Raw genomic sequence first — 14,474 nt, forward strand, 5'->3', positions numbered from 1 at the left:
AAGGATGCATCGTCACTGCATCTACCCTCAGCAGTCGCCATTGCTTTGGAACTGGCAAAATGTTCCTTCTGTATGTCATCCTTTTCAATTTACATTTTGCAAAAATAGAGCAAATCTTTGCTTGATGTAAATATTTTTTCAAAATACTAACTCTATACATTGTACAAATAGTTTTCATTTAAATAAAATTGGATTTTACTATTGCAATTCTCATGTTCTGTTCAATTCATTAAAATGTGAATTTTCCTAGATCAGCCCTGGACTAGCATTTGCATTTTATTAACAGAGAAGGAAATAGTTAACATGAGGTTTAGGAAAAAGGATGCAGAATTCCTTAATGAGAGACTATTACCTACAGTTAATTAGTATTTTCTTCATGAAGAGCAGATAAACCTTTTGGCAGGTCTTGGGTGGAACAAAGACTCACCTGATTGTGGTAGTATCCAGGCACTCCTAGTTTGCAGGCTTCCAGGTTGAGAGGTTCCTTAAGGTTGTTCATAACACAGCACTGACGAGGCCAGGGGTAGTCGGCATCGCTGTTCTCAGTCCGGAAGGCAGAGGTGTATTTCTGCCAGTCTGATGGGCCATTTACACCACAGCAATTGTCCTGTTAGCACACGAGATACAAAATTCTCTTCCATGATCCTTGACAAAACCACCAATGTAGCAACTGAGATTTCGTGGAGAAAAAAGAGATGGAAAGTGTACCCTATTTACTGTTTACTAAAAATCTGCAAATGAAAGCTGAAGGTATTTTTAAGGTATCACATTTTAGAGTTTGCAAAATACATTTATATTTACTACTTTACTAGCCATTAATGAGCTCTGTGCTGCTGCTGCTGCTGCTGCTAAGTTGCTTCAGTCGTGTCTGACTCTGTGCAACCCCATAGATGGCAGCCCACCAGGCTCCCCCGTCCCTGGGATTCTCCAGGCAAGAATACTGGAGTGGGTTGCCATGTCCTTCTCCAATGCATGAAAGTGAAAAGTGAAAGTGAAGTTGCTCAGTCGTGTCCGACTCCTAGCGACCCCATGGACTGCAGCCTACCAGGCTCCTCCGTCCATGAGATTTTCCAGGCAAGAGTACTGGAGTGGGGTGCCATTGCCTTCTCTGAATGAGCTCTGTAGCTTTTGGCAAGTTAAAATTTCCAAGCCTCATTTTCCTTAACTGCAAAACTGGGACAGATGGAATACCTAACTCATAAACTTGTGAAGATTAAATTAGCTAATACCGTTAATGTGTTTACACAGCCCCTGGCCCCTAGTAAACCTTTAATAAATGTTCATCATTTTTAGTATCTTGATACAATTAGGCGAGAGAGTTATAATTATTCTGTTACATATGAGCAAACTGAGAATCAGAAAATTAAAATTTTTGTGGTGAAGAAATTATGAGAAATTCTTCTTGTTTTACTTTTCTATTTTTAAAAAACTTTTTCTGGAGCAATTATGCATTATTTTTACAATGAGAGAAAATGAACTAGAAAAAAACAACAAAACCTAGTGGCACATGGTTATGCCTCTACATAGGAAAGAAAGATCACTTAATATGTAGCTCATGACACTCTCGGAGAAGGCGGTGGCAACTCACTCCAGTACTAGGTAGAACTGAGGATAGAAGATAAAACACATTTCATATCACTTTCCTTCCTTTTTATAAAATCTGCAAAAATGTTTCAAGGGAAGGAATTATGCCATCTCTCAACTTTTAAGACAAATATATTCAGCAAACTTGGTGATAAAGCAACTACCTTAAAAGCATGTCCCGTTTTGGCACTGGATTATGGAAAATATCTCACCAAAGAAAATAGTGATTCTGTAATTTGACGTGAGAATTTTGAGGGGGAAATGGTTAAATCTGAACCAGACTTGTTTCAGACTAGACTTTAAAAAGTTGGTAAGTGGATCTTTCAAAAGTGTGACCATTCACATTTTCATTTGAAAAGTTTAGTTCTTTGCTAATTGAGTGGGGAAAAAGAAAATACTTGACCTGTAGTCAGAACAGTGATAGGAAATGAGAAAGTGACCAAGATACCGGAGGTCCTAATGGGCTAAAAAACTACAGAACAGGAATATTAGACTAAATGAAGGAAATGTTAGAAGATAGAGTGTAAAGAGAATTCAAAGAAGGGGTGGAGGCTCTAAGGAGTTTGCTGATGATGGACTGGGAAATATTGGAAGCTGGTTGGGAAGGAGGACAGGGCTATACAGAGTTGGGTCAGATAACTGCATATGTAGGAGATAAGTATGTGTATTCTTATAGCCATATGGGTATGATAATGGGTATTCTGCAAGACTTGTACTTTTGATGGTATTTGAGGTAACTTTGGATATCATTATGATTGCCAGTTAGAAAAAAACTGGGTGATCAAGTCTAGAATAGGACTAGCCCACAGTGTGAAAAGGCAGTCAGCAAGATAGATAATAATTTCCACTTGAGTTCACTGTGGGGTGGAGGCAACATTTTCTTAATAAGTGATGTCAGAGTTCTAAGAAGTAGAGCATATGAGTAATCTACATTTTTTTTACTCCTATAAATGGAAGTGAATCAACATCACGGTTTAAAATAAAATATAGATCTAGGGGTTCACTGAGTCATATGTCCCTGCCAGTAAATGAGAGGAAATAGATGAACTTGCTTATGTCAAGTTTCTCCTTATTTTTAATTTTTCTTTACTTGGGTGCATCAGCTCTTAGTTGCGCACATGGAGTCTTTGTTGTGTCATGCGGGATCTTTTGCTGCCGTGCATGGACTCTCTAGTCGCGGTATCGGGCTCAGTAGTTGCTGCAGGCAAGCTCAATTGTTCTGTGGCATGTAGGATTTTAGCTCTCCGACCAGGGATTGGACCTGTGTCCTCCACACTGCAAAGTGAAAGTCGCTCAGCTGTGTCTGACTCTTTGCGGCCCCATGGACTAGTCCATGGAATTCTCCAGACCAGAATACTGGAGTGTGTTGCCATGCCCTCCTCCAGGGGATCTTCCCAACCCAGGGGTCAAAGCCAGGTCTCCCGCATTGCAGGCAGATTCTTTACCCTCTGAGCCACTAGGGAAGCCCACACATTGCAAGGTGGAGTCTTACCCACTGGAGTGCCAGGGAAGTCTCTCAAGTCTTTGTTGAAGGAGGCCCCTTTGGAGGCTGTGGTCCCCATACTTTGACTTCACTCCTAACCACCCATACACCTTGGATACTGGTTCAGGTACAAAATGGAATCTCCCCAGCAGGTATTACCTGGAGCATAAGTCTGTCCCAGGTCTTGGTGACTCCATTGTTTTTCCATTGGTCATCATTGTTTGGAGGACTGTTGTTCTGGTATCTCTCCAGCATCTGCTTCAGGAAGAGGTTGGGTGTGAACTATGGTGGGAGGAGGCAACACAAGAGGAAGAGTTAGCATATTAATCCTCAAGGAAGCAAAATGATGTTTAGCCCGTGGCTGGGGGCACTGAACATTATCTCCTAAATAAAACTGAGCTCAGAGGCCGGGGTGGGGGTTGGGATTAGGTGTGAGGTTGTTCCAGGTGGCTGAAGTGCCTGTGTGGGGAGAAGACTCCCATCTCCAAACACATCCCAATGAAACCTGGGTGGACAGGCATTGGAAGGTGACCTAAGCCAGGGAACGGAGAAAGGAAGGAAAGCAGGATGCTGACTTAGGAAGATGTCTTAGATACAGTGGATTATTGATCATCCTGGTGGAAGGCCCGAGGCTGTGACAGAGTGTGAAGGGCATGGCAGTGCAAGCTTGGGCCCTTGACATGGCCTGGACTCAGGATTCCCCTCTTTCATTTATCAGCTGCGTAACCTTGGACAAATTACTTTTTAAGTCTCATTTTCTTTTTATCTATAAAATGACAATAGTGTTAATACCTATTTCAGAGGGTTATCATGAGGAGAAGAATTATATATTTATTATGAATGTGCATATTACGATGCCTGGTGCAGGGTAAGGGCTTAATGCATGTCAGTTATTGTATTGTTATCATGGTAATGATGATTTATACAGTCGTTTCTGCTCTACTTTGGGAGGCTGTACTCACAAAGTCTCGTTGTGTTGCTGCTGTGATACAAGATGCTACTTCAAAAGCATATACAATAAACATCAGGATGAAATACTGGAAAGGAAACAAATGGAATTAAAAAATTATGTCTACCTCCAAAAAGTTCTTTTAAAACAAATAATCATTATGTTTTCTGTAGCACATTTGCCTAAATATAATTATGCAATCATTTACACAATTTTTCAACAAACCCTCACTGATCAGTGATTGGAGCCAGACTTGGTGCTGGGTTCTAATCAGCTCAAGTCCCTTCTTTCCCCAGAGAATAGAAGACTGTTGAATACAGAGCTTTCTCAGTTCAGCACCTTGCATTTCCATTTAAACTGGGGAAAAACATACAAGATAATGAACTGGTGTTTCTGTGTGTTCATTCAATGGCTGGCAAGAGAGTCTTAGTGTATCACTCGCTAGGTAGAGCCTCCTAACTTCCCTCTTTTGGGGGAACATCTTTATGGTTTACTGAAGATTTAGGATTACCGGGGTCACAAAAAGCTGAATAGGGCCATGTTTAATATCTATCCTGTCTCCTGACAATGTCCAGTCTTATCAGAGAGGAACGGGCTCTACCTAGTGTCTGATACACCCACTGATGTATCTTCTCTGATAGCACCTTCTCTCACCTACTTCCACCCTACTTGCTTCAGGTCAGTTGAGTAAAACAGCATATTGTGAGTTTTGTTGTATGTGTGTGTGTCTGTGTCTGTGTGTGTGTGTGTGGTGGGGTGTGTGTGTGCTCATGATGCCTCCACAGCGCGCTGCCCCTGTTTGTGGCTGGAGAATATGTGAAGGACAGATGACTTCTGGATATGGGCTGGGGACTACTTTGCTGTCCTCAGCCTTGCACATTGCTTACTGTCCTCGGGTTCTTCTGGGGAGGGGCGCAGAGGAAACCGTTCTTCCTACCTGGGCAGGGGCGATTGGTTCTCAGAGCTGGACCTCTGCCGCCCTAACCATTCTGCCCAGGAAATGGCTTTGGCTACTTTTTACTCCCAGTTAGCAGCAGGAGCCCCTTCAGAGGCGTCATGACAGTGTCCCCTGCTGTAATAGCTGTTGCCTTGCTATTTGTCGAGAGCTTTGCTTGCTCCCCTTAAAAAGGCTCAGAATCCCCCCAGAGATGCTCCAGAAAGGAGACACAGGGTGCAGGTGTTTCTCCTCAGTCGCATGGAGGGTGCATGGCTCGGTCTCCTTGCCAGGCATGGCCAAGGGTGCTCGCAGCTGTGCCGTGCACACATGACTGGCTAGAGTGAGACCAGGACGCGGCTGAAGCTCACCTCTAAGGACACCTTTCCCTGCATTCCTTTCCCCACCCTGAAAAGGTGGGTGCTTTTGCCCTGGGACTAACTCACACTAAGGACCCAGAGAATGTAAATATTCTACATTCCCTGGGTACCAGCATGATGTTAGTCCACAGGAAAAGCAAACCAACAGGCACCTTAGCTTGCTGGACTCGTTCCATGAAGATGGAACTCAGGTCCTGCAGCCTTTGGCTAGGAGAGATATTTCTGGGTAGGAAGTGGGGCCCCATCTTGGGGTGAGAAACTGCTGTCCTGAACATGGGTAGAGGAAGTGGAAGTTTAGACCTAGTACCGAGGGTTCTTAGCCTGGCTGGCTGAAAATCTGCTTCCACCTGCAAAGTCAGGGCACAACCTGCTGTCTGCAGTTTGGGGCAGAAACCTCCCTATGGATGACCAAAATTAGAGCCTTCATAGGTAGGTGGGAGCTGAAACTCATCTCTACCTGGAGCCCAGCAAGGGTTTCCAGGGTCCCTAAAAAGCAGAGTGAATGCATGAGATGGGAAGTGTAGGCCATTCCACAAAATCATCAGCCTTGAGCTCAAAAATGTCTAAGGAGGCTCATGCTTTCTCTTAAAACTTTATGCATATTTTGTGATTTATATCCTAATATATTAACACTTGATTACTATTATAATAAGATTTTAAACTACCTTTTTTCAGGAGAAAAAAATCTGATCATTGAGTTCTCACTTTGTGTCTCTGGCCCGTGTAGCTCCTGGTTGTATTTGCTGGGCACATGCAGACACCAGTCAGAGAAGCCAAGATCTAGAATGTACTTAGTAGGTGACCCCCCAGGTGTCTCCCCTTCAGCTTCTCTGTACTGGACTTTTCTGGACTTGCGAGAGGAGAGCATCCTTGCCCCCACATGCAGGGAGGGTCTTTCCCTCTATTCACCCCTCACCTGGCACCTGCTTCTACCTACCCTGATGAAAACCAAAGCACTGCACTCAGGGAAGAAGAAACAGTGCATCAAAATTGGTCCAGGAAAGAAATGTACAGAGTTTTCAGGTCTTACCACCAGAAGAATTTTCCTGTTGGACTTCATGATGCCCACGATGCCCAGGACAGAGAGGCAGAAGAGGCAGATGCCAACAAACATGCCAATCCATGCTGCAGCATAGATGTCGTCATTGCTGGTGGCTTCAAGCAGCGGGTAGAGGCTGTTTTGGTCTGATACAAAGAAGATGCACTCTGCCATCAGGGCGATGCCGCACATCTGTGAGCAGAGGGGGTTCAGTCAGGCTGGTGGCCAGGAGAGCAGCGCTGGGAAAGGGATGGAGGAGGGGGCGGTGCTGGGAGGGATTAACTCTGCCCCCTGCATAGGCTGTAAGCAGCTGACTTAAACTCCTCACTGCCAGGCAGCCAAACAGCTCCTTCCATCCTGTGAACTGGTTTCATGCCTCCTTCCACATTTCTCTCTACTTTAGTCTTTGGGACGAGACCCAGACAATTTCAGACCATCCATAAAACTCTTGGGGGCATGGACCACTCGAACAATGACTTCTTGTAGGAAGCTCATCTTTCACTTTCATTCCTGCTGCCCACCACCCTAATTCCTGGACTGTAATAAATATTTAAACTGGCCCTGGTCATGTTTATCAGTGCCAGAGAACCAGGCAATGTTGGAGGAGGAAGGAACCTTGGTGGTTATCTTTCCTGCTCCCTGGATTTTATAGATGAAGGATCTTGGCCCAGAAAGACAATGACCTGTCCAGAGTCACACAGAGTCAGGCAGGGCTGGGCCCAGAGCCAGCGATCCTGACTCCTAAGAGTTCTCACCTCACTGTGCCCGTGCAGCCTGGCCATTGAGCTCTCACATCCCAGTCCTGGCCTCCGTGTGACCAGAACAGGAAGATGCAGACACCTGCCCCCAATAGTGGAGTCCATGGAAATCAAACCCAGGAGGGAAAGGAAAGACACACCGCCGTGTGTGTGTTGAGGATACCTGGACACTAACCATGGTAGGCATGGCTCCTTTTAGATGCTGGTGTTTAAAGCTTGGAGGGAAGTATCTCTCATTTTTCATGTGGTCTTTTGATATATTACATATTTGGGTGCATGCTAAGTTGCTTCAGTCATGTCTGACTCATTGCAACTCTGTCAACTATAGTCCACCAGGCTCCTCTGTCCATGGGATTCACCAGGCAAAAATACTGGAGTGGGGTGCCATGCCCTTCTCCAAGGGATCTTCCCGACTCCACGGATCGAACCCAAGTCTCCTGCGTCTCCTGCGCTGCAGGCAGATTCTTTACTACTGAGCTACCAGGAAACTCTCTTACATAGTTACATAGGATTATTCATATTGTTAAATTCTAGCTAGCATGTTTTACTAATACATTTCTTAAAAGGGAGAAAAGATGAAGGGAACCAGTCTCTATCGCATTATTTTCCTTTAAAGTCTCACTTTTATTGGATCTAAAATCATGATTACAGAAAGAGCAGAATTTCCTGGAAAATACTCATTACTTACACCGATAATCACATTTCCAAAAATCAGCAGGCCCTGGAAGCAACGAACAGTGGAGTCGTCTTTCGCCATCTTCAGGAATTCCCCCAAGCTGTGGACAGAGTTGAGAACATTACAACTGGATAGGAGCAGGGAATAAAAACTGCTGCAAGCTCCACAGCAGAACTAGCTCACACCATCGTGCCTCCTTGTGTTCTGGAGCACCCAAACTAAGCCAGGCAGTCATTTAGCCATGGAGGATGTTTCGTTAGAAGAAAAAAAAGGTAAAGCCGGTCTGAGTCTGATTATCAGCTTTTAGGAGTTCTTTAAGATGTGCAACATACAGACTGCATCCTTCTGAGTGATGAACTGAGGCCCAAAGTCACCCAGGACAGACCTGAGGTGGTGACGAAGCACCCTGAGGTCCCTGGTATGGTTCTTCCTGCCCTTGGTCATGGCAAGCTGAAGCCCAAAGGAAAACCATGTGGGTGGAATGGGCAATTGGTTCCCATTTAGACTCTGGGCAGCTGTTAAAAACCATTATTTTCAGGAGGCCTTATTGTCTTCAAATATAGCTGGCAAATTAAAAATACTCTGTCACGTTGAGCGGGGGGTGGTGGGAGAAAGAGGGGCTAACCGTTCCTTCTATGTGCTACTCTACTAGGGGCTTGACATACACATATGTGATTTTCATAACCCAATTAGGTAGAAAAAGAAAAAGGATGAGGAGACTCCATTTTGCAGATGAAGAAACTCAAGCTTAAATTGGTAAATTAAATTCCCTGGGGTCTCACAGCCAGTAAATGGAAGAGCTGGGCTGGAGGCTTGGTCTACGTGACTCTAGAGCCCAAGTGCTTCTTCTTAGCCCATGTGGCTCCCAGAAAGTATTTACGAGGTTTAATACTGTGTCCGGCACTTTAAAAAATGTGTCTCTCCCTTGGTGAGGATTCTCTGGAAGGAATGCGGGGTAAGTGTTTGGGTGATTTATTTTGACTTTTACACTGGAATTATAGCTATCCACATCTCTCAGTGTTTTGTTTATTAAATTAACTATCCACTTCATTTTGAGGTATACAAAGATACATAAGGGAGATTGATGCATTCTAGACTTTCAGGCTTTAGTAGGGAAGCTGTGTTCCCAAATCATTATAACGCATGTAATAAGATCTTAAGAACATCAGAGTTTTGAGGAGGGAAGAGATAATGCTCTCAGGGTCTGTGTGGTTTCCGTGTATCAAATAGATGTCGGTGGGTGTGGGAGGAAAGTGGGAGTGACATTCCAGGTAAAAGGAAAGGAAAGATCAGGGAGCAGAGCCTTAGAAGAGTGAAGAGCCTGGGAGATAACAAATGAGCCAGTTTGGCGGAAGTCCTGGTGTGTGTCCTGAATCCGTGGGAAGCAAGCCTTCCATTTGACTCAGACCTTGCTAAATTGTAACTTCTTTGTTACACTCTAATGTAAGTATTTACAACCTTCCAAGTAATCTTAAACATCTCTAAATATTTTCCCCTACCCGTTCACTTGGCTAGTGGTAGAAACTGAAGGAGTTGAAATTTATGAGAGTTATTTTGGCCCAGAATGCGGCATACGGTGGATATCACGTGTCATCAGTGTTTGCTGAGTGAATGGAAGAAACGGGGCCGTTGTTATAAGATTGCTATGCGGAGCTTCGGATTAGAAATGCCATTCATTTCTTTCCGGTTGGAAATGTCATTTCAGGCTTAGAAGTGTCATTTCTTCCCTGAGACGGTTGCCCTGAGACAGAGTGAAGCCAGAGTCTGGAGTTAATGTACAACCTCCACAGACGGGAGCCTTACTCACACAGCCAGCTCAACATGTTATAAAGTCCCTCCCTGGAATGTGCAGATACTGCTCCTGACCAGTTGGGTTACCATCTAAACTAGACACAGATACACAGACCGTGAGAGGTAGAAGTTCAGGCAACACAGATACATATAGAGATACATACAGAGGGTAAATGTCCCGAGAGGCTGGAGGCAGCCTCGTGAGCACCCAGCACCCATCTGCAGGGGAAACTTAGTTGTGGTGATTAGTTGGGCTTAAAGAACGGAAAGAAGGCAGTTTGTTCCTTTAAGGAATTTAAAGTGTGATGATAGCAATGTGGATTCAAAGCAAAAATGACTGTACTCCCATAGAACAAAGGAGGAAAGTAGAGGGGAAAAGGGAAAAGGCAGGTAGGTCTCCAAAGAAAGAGGGGGAGCTCATGGGACCCTGAACAAAGGACCTGGCCCCAGTGGCCTAAATATATCCCACAAGATCCCAAAGACAGTTCTGCCACACAGAGTTTTAAAGAAGGGGAAGAGACCCAGGAATACTTTGTGGGAGAATTGCAAGTCAAAATTAGGGTGGGAAATGCGGACCAGAGTGGGAGAAAGGAAGGAAGGAGGCAGGTGGGAGCTTGGTTTGAGGGAAAGGAGAGTGAAATGAAGAAGTTGAGACAAGCATGAGGTAGGAGGTGTCAGGGAGGCAGCCGGCCGGCGACTGATTGAGGAAGGCAGGACTGTGTGGATGGGCAGGGAAGGCCCTCAGCTTGCTGCCCACTAGATGTTTCTCCTTTTCCGCTACGAGTTCTCTTCTCCTCCTTCAGCGGTGCTTACTCACTTAGATAATGGCACAAAAGAACAAAGCGATGGTGAAAGCTGTCATGTTGCGATGACTTAATGATATCCTCAGCACATGCTGGCATTCTGTGTTCATCCTCTCTGCAGACCTGAGAGATGGGGATTTTCACCAAAATCTGTGTTAGTTTCTTGTTGCTGTTGTAACAAATTACCGAAGACTTAGTGACCTCAAAGAACACCCAGGTTTCATCTTACAGTTCTGGGGGTCAGAAGCATGAAATGAGTCCCAGTGGGCTAAAATCTAGGTATCAGCTGAGCTGATTCTCCCCTGGAGGATCTAGGGGAGAAGCTGTTTTCTTGCCATTTAGCAGATGCAAAAAAAGAGAGTGAAAGAGATTAATTGCTTTGCCCAAGGCCTTGTTGCAAAATGCAAAATGTAAAAGCTGAGACTCAAACCCAGATCTGCCCAGATCCAGATCATTCACTTAACAGGGCAGATTATAAAGATCTGCCACGTGGCTGACACTTTGAGAACGAAAAGAAACACCTGGGTTGTTGTCCTGCTTATCCGGGAGCGGAGAGGGTAGATGCTACATTTTCCTGCTCAGATGATCCTGTCTTTGCAAAGGTCAGGATCACTAGGTCTCTCTTCACTCTCCTAAGTTCTTGCCTCTTAACCTCTCAACACTGCACTAATTTTTGCACATTTTCCGTAAACCCAAGGCTGCACCCATAAGTTGTTCTAGAAAACCTGTCTAGATGCATCCCAGACCTGGAGCTCTCCGACCCACCTTTTGGTACCAAAATTTTTAGAAGTAAGAGGTGCAAACGTGCAGGTTAACGTGAGAGTCAGCATTTCATAGACTCTCCATGGCCACCTGTAGTTAGACTAGGTTGGTGTCTAGAAGACCTAAAATATTTATCCCATCCTCCAAACAGCCACAAATGTCAAGAGGTGTGGCAGTTAGGGGCCCAAATGTAGGTTTCTAGCAGCTCACAGTTTGATCTACTGGCTGTGGTCTAACGGTGAGTATCCCAGACTTGATGTTAGAAAGCCAAGGTTCAAACTCAGTCTTGCCCAGTCCTTACTGTGTAATCCTGGGCAATGCAACTCAGTGTCTATTCAATCCTCATGTATAAAATGAATAGAATACAAGTTGTCTGGTGGGATTTTTGTGATTACTGAGATAAAAGATGGGAAAGTGATAGGTAAACACCAAGTTTGTTTACCAACATAAGAAATTATGAATAATAATTGGGCTGTCTTTGCTTTATGTACCAGTGACTCCTGGACCCTAGGAAGCAGGTTTCAGTGGTTACCAATGCTACAACCAAAGGCTTCTAGGTTGGGGTGAAGCAGCCTCTTTCACCTTCCCCTGCTCCCTGCTCAAGGGTTGCTCTGCTGGAGGGTCCTGAAAGCCTTACCCATCTCCCACCTGAGCTCCTTTTTATTTTCTATGGAAGGATTCATGGTCGGGGGTGGAGGGGAGCTCACTGGGAGAGGGAAAAAGCTTCCCAGATATGCTTGGGGCATGGACAGAGTCAGGTACCAAACTGCACGTCCATGTGGGAGGGGCCCTCTGTGCATTCCACTGGCATTCCTCAATGGTTAACACCCACCACGGGGCAGGCCCCGTCCCTCTGGCACTGGGGTGCTCTGGAGCCTCTGGTCCAGACTGCGAGTTGATGCAGAGATGACCCTCAGGTTTCCTCCTCTATGCTGGGGCCGCTTCCTCTCTGACACAGAAGTGACTCAGGGAGTACTCTGTTCTGCTGCCCTTGTGCGTTCTTTCCTCCCAGTGTCAGCCTATGAAGGGCTTCCTGCACTTTACTGTGAGAGTCTCCAAAGCAAGAGAAGACCCTTGGAACCCTGTTTAATTTGCCTTTTTCGGTCCTAGGTGGCACAGTGCCTTACACATGGTAGGCACTTAATAAATTATTTTACTCACTAAAAGAGTATATGAAATGCATTTTTAAAATGTGTATTTGCATGAGAAGAATAAATGAGTGAATTATTGGCCTAGACCTTTACTGCAGAACAGGTTATAGTGAAGGAGAAAAACATGGGCTTTGGTTGGATCTAGGTTTGAATCTTGCTCACCACTTAGTGGTTTTGTGGCCTTTGGTAATTACTTAATCTTTCTGAGCTTTCTCTAAAAGGGTAACATAAGATTTAACTAAAAGGGTTACTATGAAAATTACGTGAGAGTATGGCATCTGGTCCCATCACTTCATGGCAAATAGATGGGGAAACAGTGGAAACAGTGTTAGACTTTATTTTGGGGGGCTCCAAAATCACTGCAGATGGTGACTGCAGCCATGAAATTAAAAGATGCTTACTCCTTGGAAGAAAAGTTATGACCAACCTAGATAGCATATTGAAAAGCAGAGACATTACTTTGCCAACAAAGGTCCAACTAGTCAAGGCTATGGTTTTTCCAGTAGTCATGTATGGATGTGAGAGTTGGACTGTGAAGAAGGCTGAGCGCTGAAGAATTGACACTTTTGAACTGTGATGTTGGAGAAAACTCTTGAGAGTCCCTTGGACTGCAAGGAGATCCAACCAGTCCATTCTGAAGGAGATCAACCCTGGGATTTCTTTGGAAGGAATGATGCTAAAGCTGAAACTCCAGTACTTTGGCCACCGCATGCGAAGAGTTGACTCATTGGGAAAGACTCTGATGCTGGGAGGGATTGGGGGCAGGAGGAGAAGGGGACGACCCAGGATGAGATGGCTGGATGGCATCACCGACTCGATGGACGTGAGTTTGAGTGAACTCTGGGAGATGGTGATGCACAGGGAGGCCTGGCGTGCTGTGATTCATGCGGTCACAAAGAGTCAGACACGACTGAGCGACTGAACTGAACTAAACTGAACTGATGGGTGAAGTTCTAACACAGTATCGGTTACCCAACCAATATTTATTTTCTTTGCCTTTGCCTCAGTTTCTTGAAGCAGACAGACCAGAACACATAGTGAATGATTAAGGCACCTAAAACTAGTGACTTAATTTTGTTTTAAAACAGAAGCACATTGGGAATCTAAATCGGTACAGCCACTGTGGAAAGGTTTCTCAAAAAACTAAACTAAACCATATGACTCAGCAATTTCACTTTGGGGCATATTCTGAAAAAAGAAAAAGCCCTACTAATTCCAAAAGTTAAATGTACCTCTATGTTCACAGCAGCATTATTTACAATAGCTAAGATATGGAAGCAAGCTTAGTGTCCATCAACAGATGAATGGATAAAGAAGATACAATCTATAAAGAAGGGGATTTTGCCATTTGCACTGACACGGGTGGACTTGGAGGTTACTATGCTCAGTGAAAGACAGAGAAAGACAAACATGATATCATATATATGTGAAATCTGAAAAAATACCGCAGACTAGTGAATATAACAGAAAAGAAGCAAACTCACAGACATATAGAGAACAAATTAGTGGTTACCAGTGGGGAGGGGGAGAGGCCTAGGAGATACAAAGTATTAGGTATAAAATAAGCGAGCGACTTCACTTTCACTTTTCACTTTCATGCATTGGAGAAGGAAATGGCAACCCACTCCAGTGTTCTTGCCTAGAAAATCCCAGGGATTGGGGAGCCTGGTGGGCTGCCGTCTGTGGGGTTGCACAGAATCGGACATGACTGACACAACTTAGCAGCAGCAGGAGCAGCAGCAAGCTATAAGGATATATTGTACATCACGGGGATACAGCCAATATTTTATTATACTTACAAGTGGAGTATAATCTTTAAAAATTGTGAATCACTATTATTGTACAATGTAACATATAATGTACATCAAGTATATTTCAATTAAGAACAAACAGCCACACTTTCCAAGGAAATATGAAAATACAACTTCAATATGAAACTCTCATATACAAACTCAGATCAAAATCTGGCTGAAGCAAAAGTCGGGAGCCTGAGCTTCCCAGAGCTTCCCTTCTTCAGCTCTAAACTTCCTAACCACAAGGCTAGCCCCAAATTGGTTGCTGCAGCTGCTGCTGCTGCTGCTGCTAAATGGCTTCAGTCGTGTCCAACTCTGTGCAACCCCATAGATGGCAGCCCACCAGGCTCCCCTGTCCCTGGGATTCTCCA

General features: G+C 44.6%; 1 protein-coding gene across 1 annotated transcript in view; it reads right to left on the reverse strand.

The window, feature by feature from the left end:
• The window catches only part of UPK1B (uroplakin 1B), a 29,694-nt gene that overhangs the window by 6,929 nt on the left and 8,291 nt on the right, over nucleotides 1-14,474 (reverse strand). Inside the window, exons 2-6 of the mRNA XM_040251248.1 lie at nucleotides 7,816-7,903; nucleotides 6,361-6,561; nucleotides 4,030-4,104; nucleotides 3,227-3,349; nucleotides 428-607 (exon numbers count right to left, since the gene is read on the reverse strand). Coding sequence (XP_040107182.1) covers nucleotides 428-607; nucleotides 3,227-3,349; nucleotides 4,030-4,104; nucleotides 6,361-6,561; nucleotides 7,816-7,884 — 648 coding nt within the window. The 5' untranslated portion in view covers nucleotides 7,885-7,903. The remainder of the gene's footprint in view (nucleotides 1-427; nucleotides 608-3,226; nucleotides 3,350-4,029; nucleotides 4,105-6,360; nucleotides 6,562-7,815; nucleotides 7,904-14,474) is intronic.

Source organism: Oryx dammah, unplaced genomic scaffold (assembly GCF_014754425.2).
Source record: "Oryx dammah isolate SB20612 unplaced genomic scaffold, SCBI_Odam_1.1 HiC_scaffold_2, whole genome shotgun sequence".
Lineage (NCBI taxonomy): Eukaryota > Metazoa > Chordata > Mammalia > Artiodactyla > Bovidae > Oryx > Oryx dammah.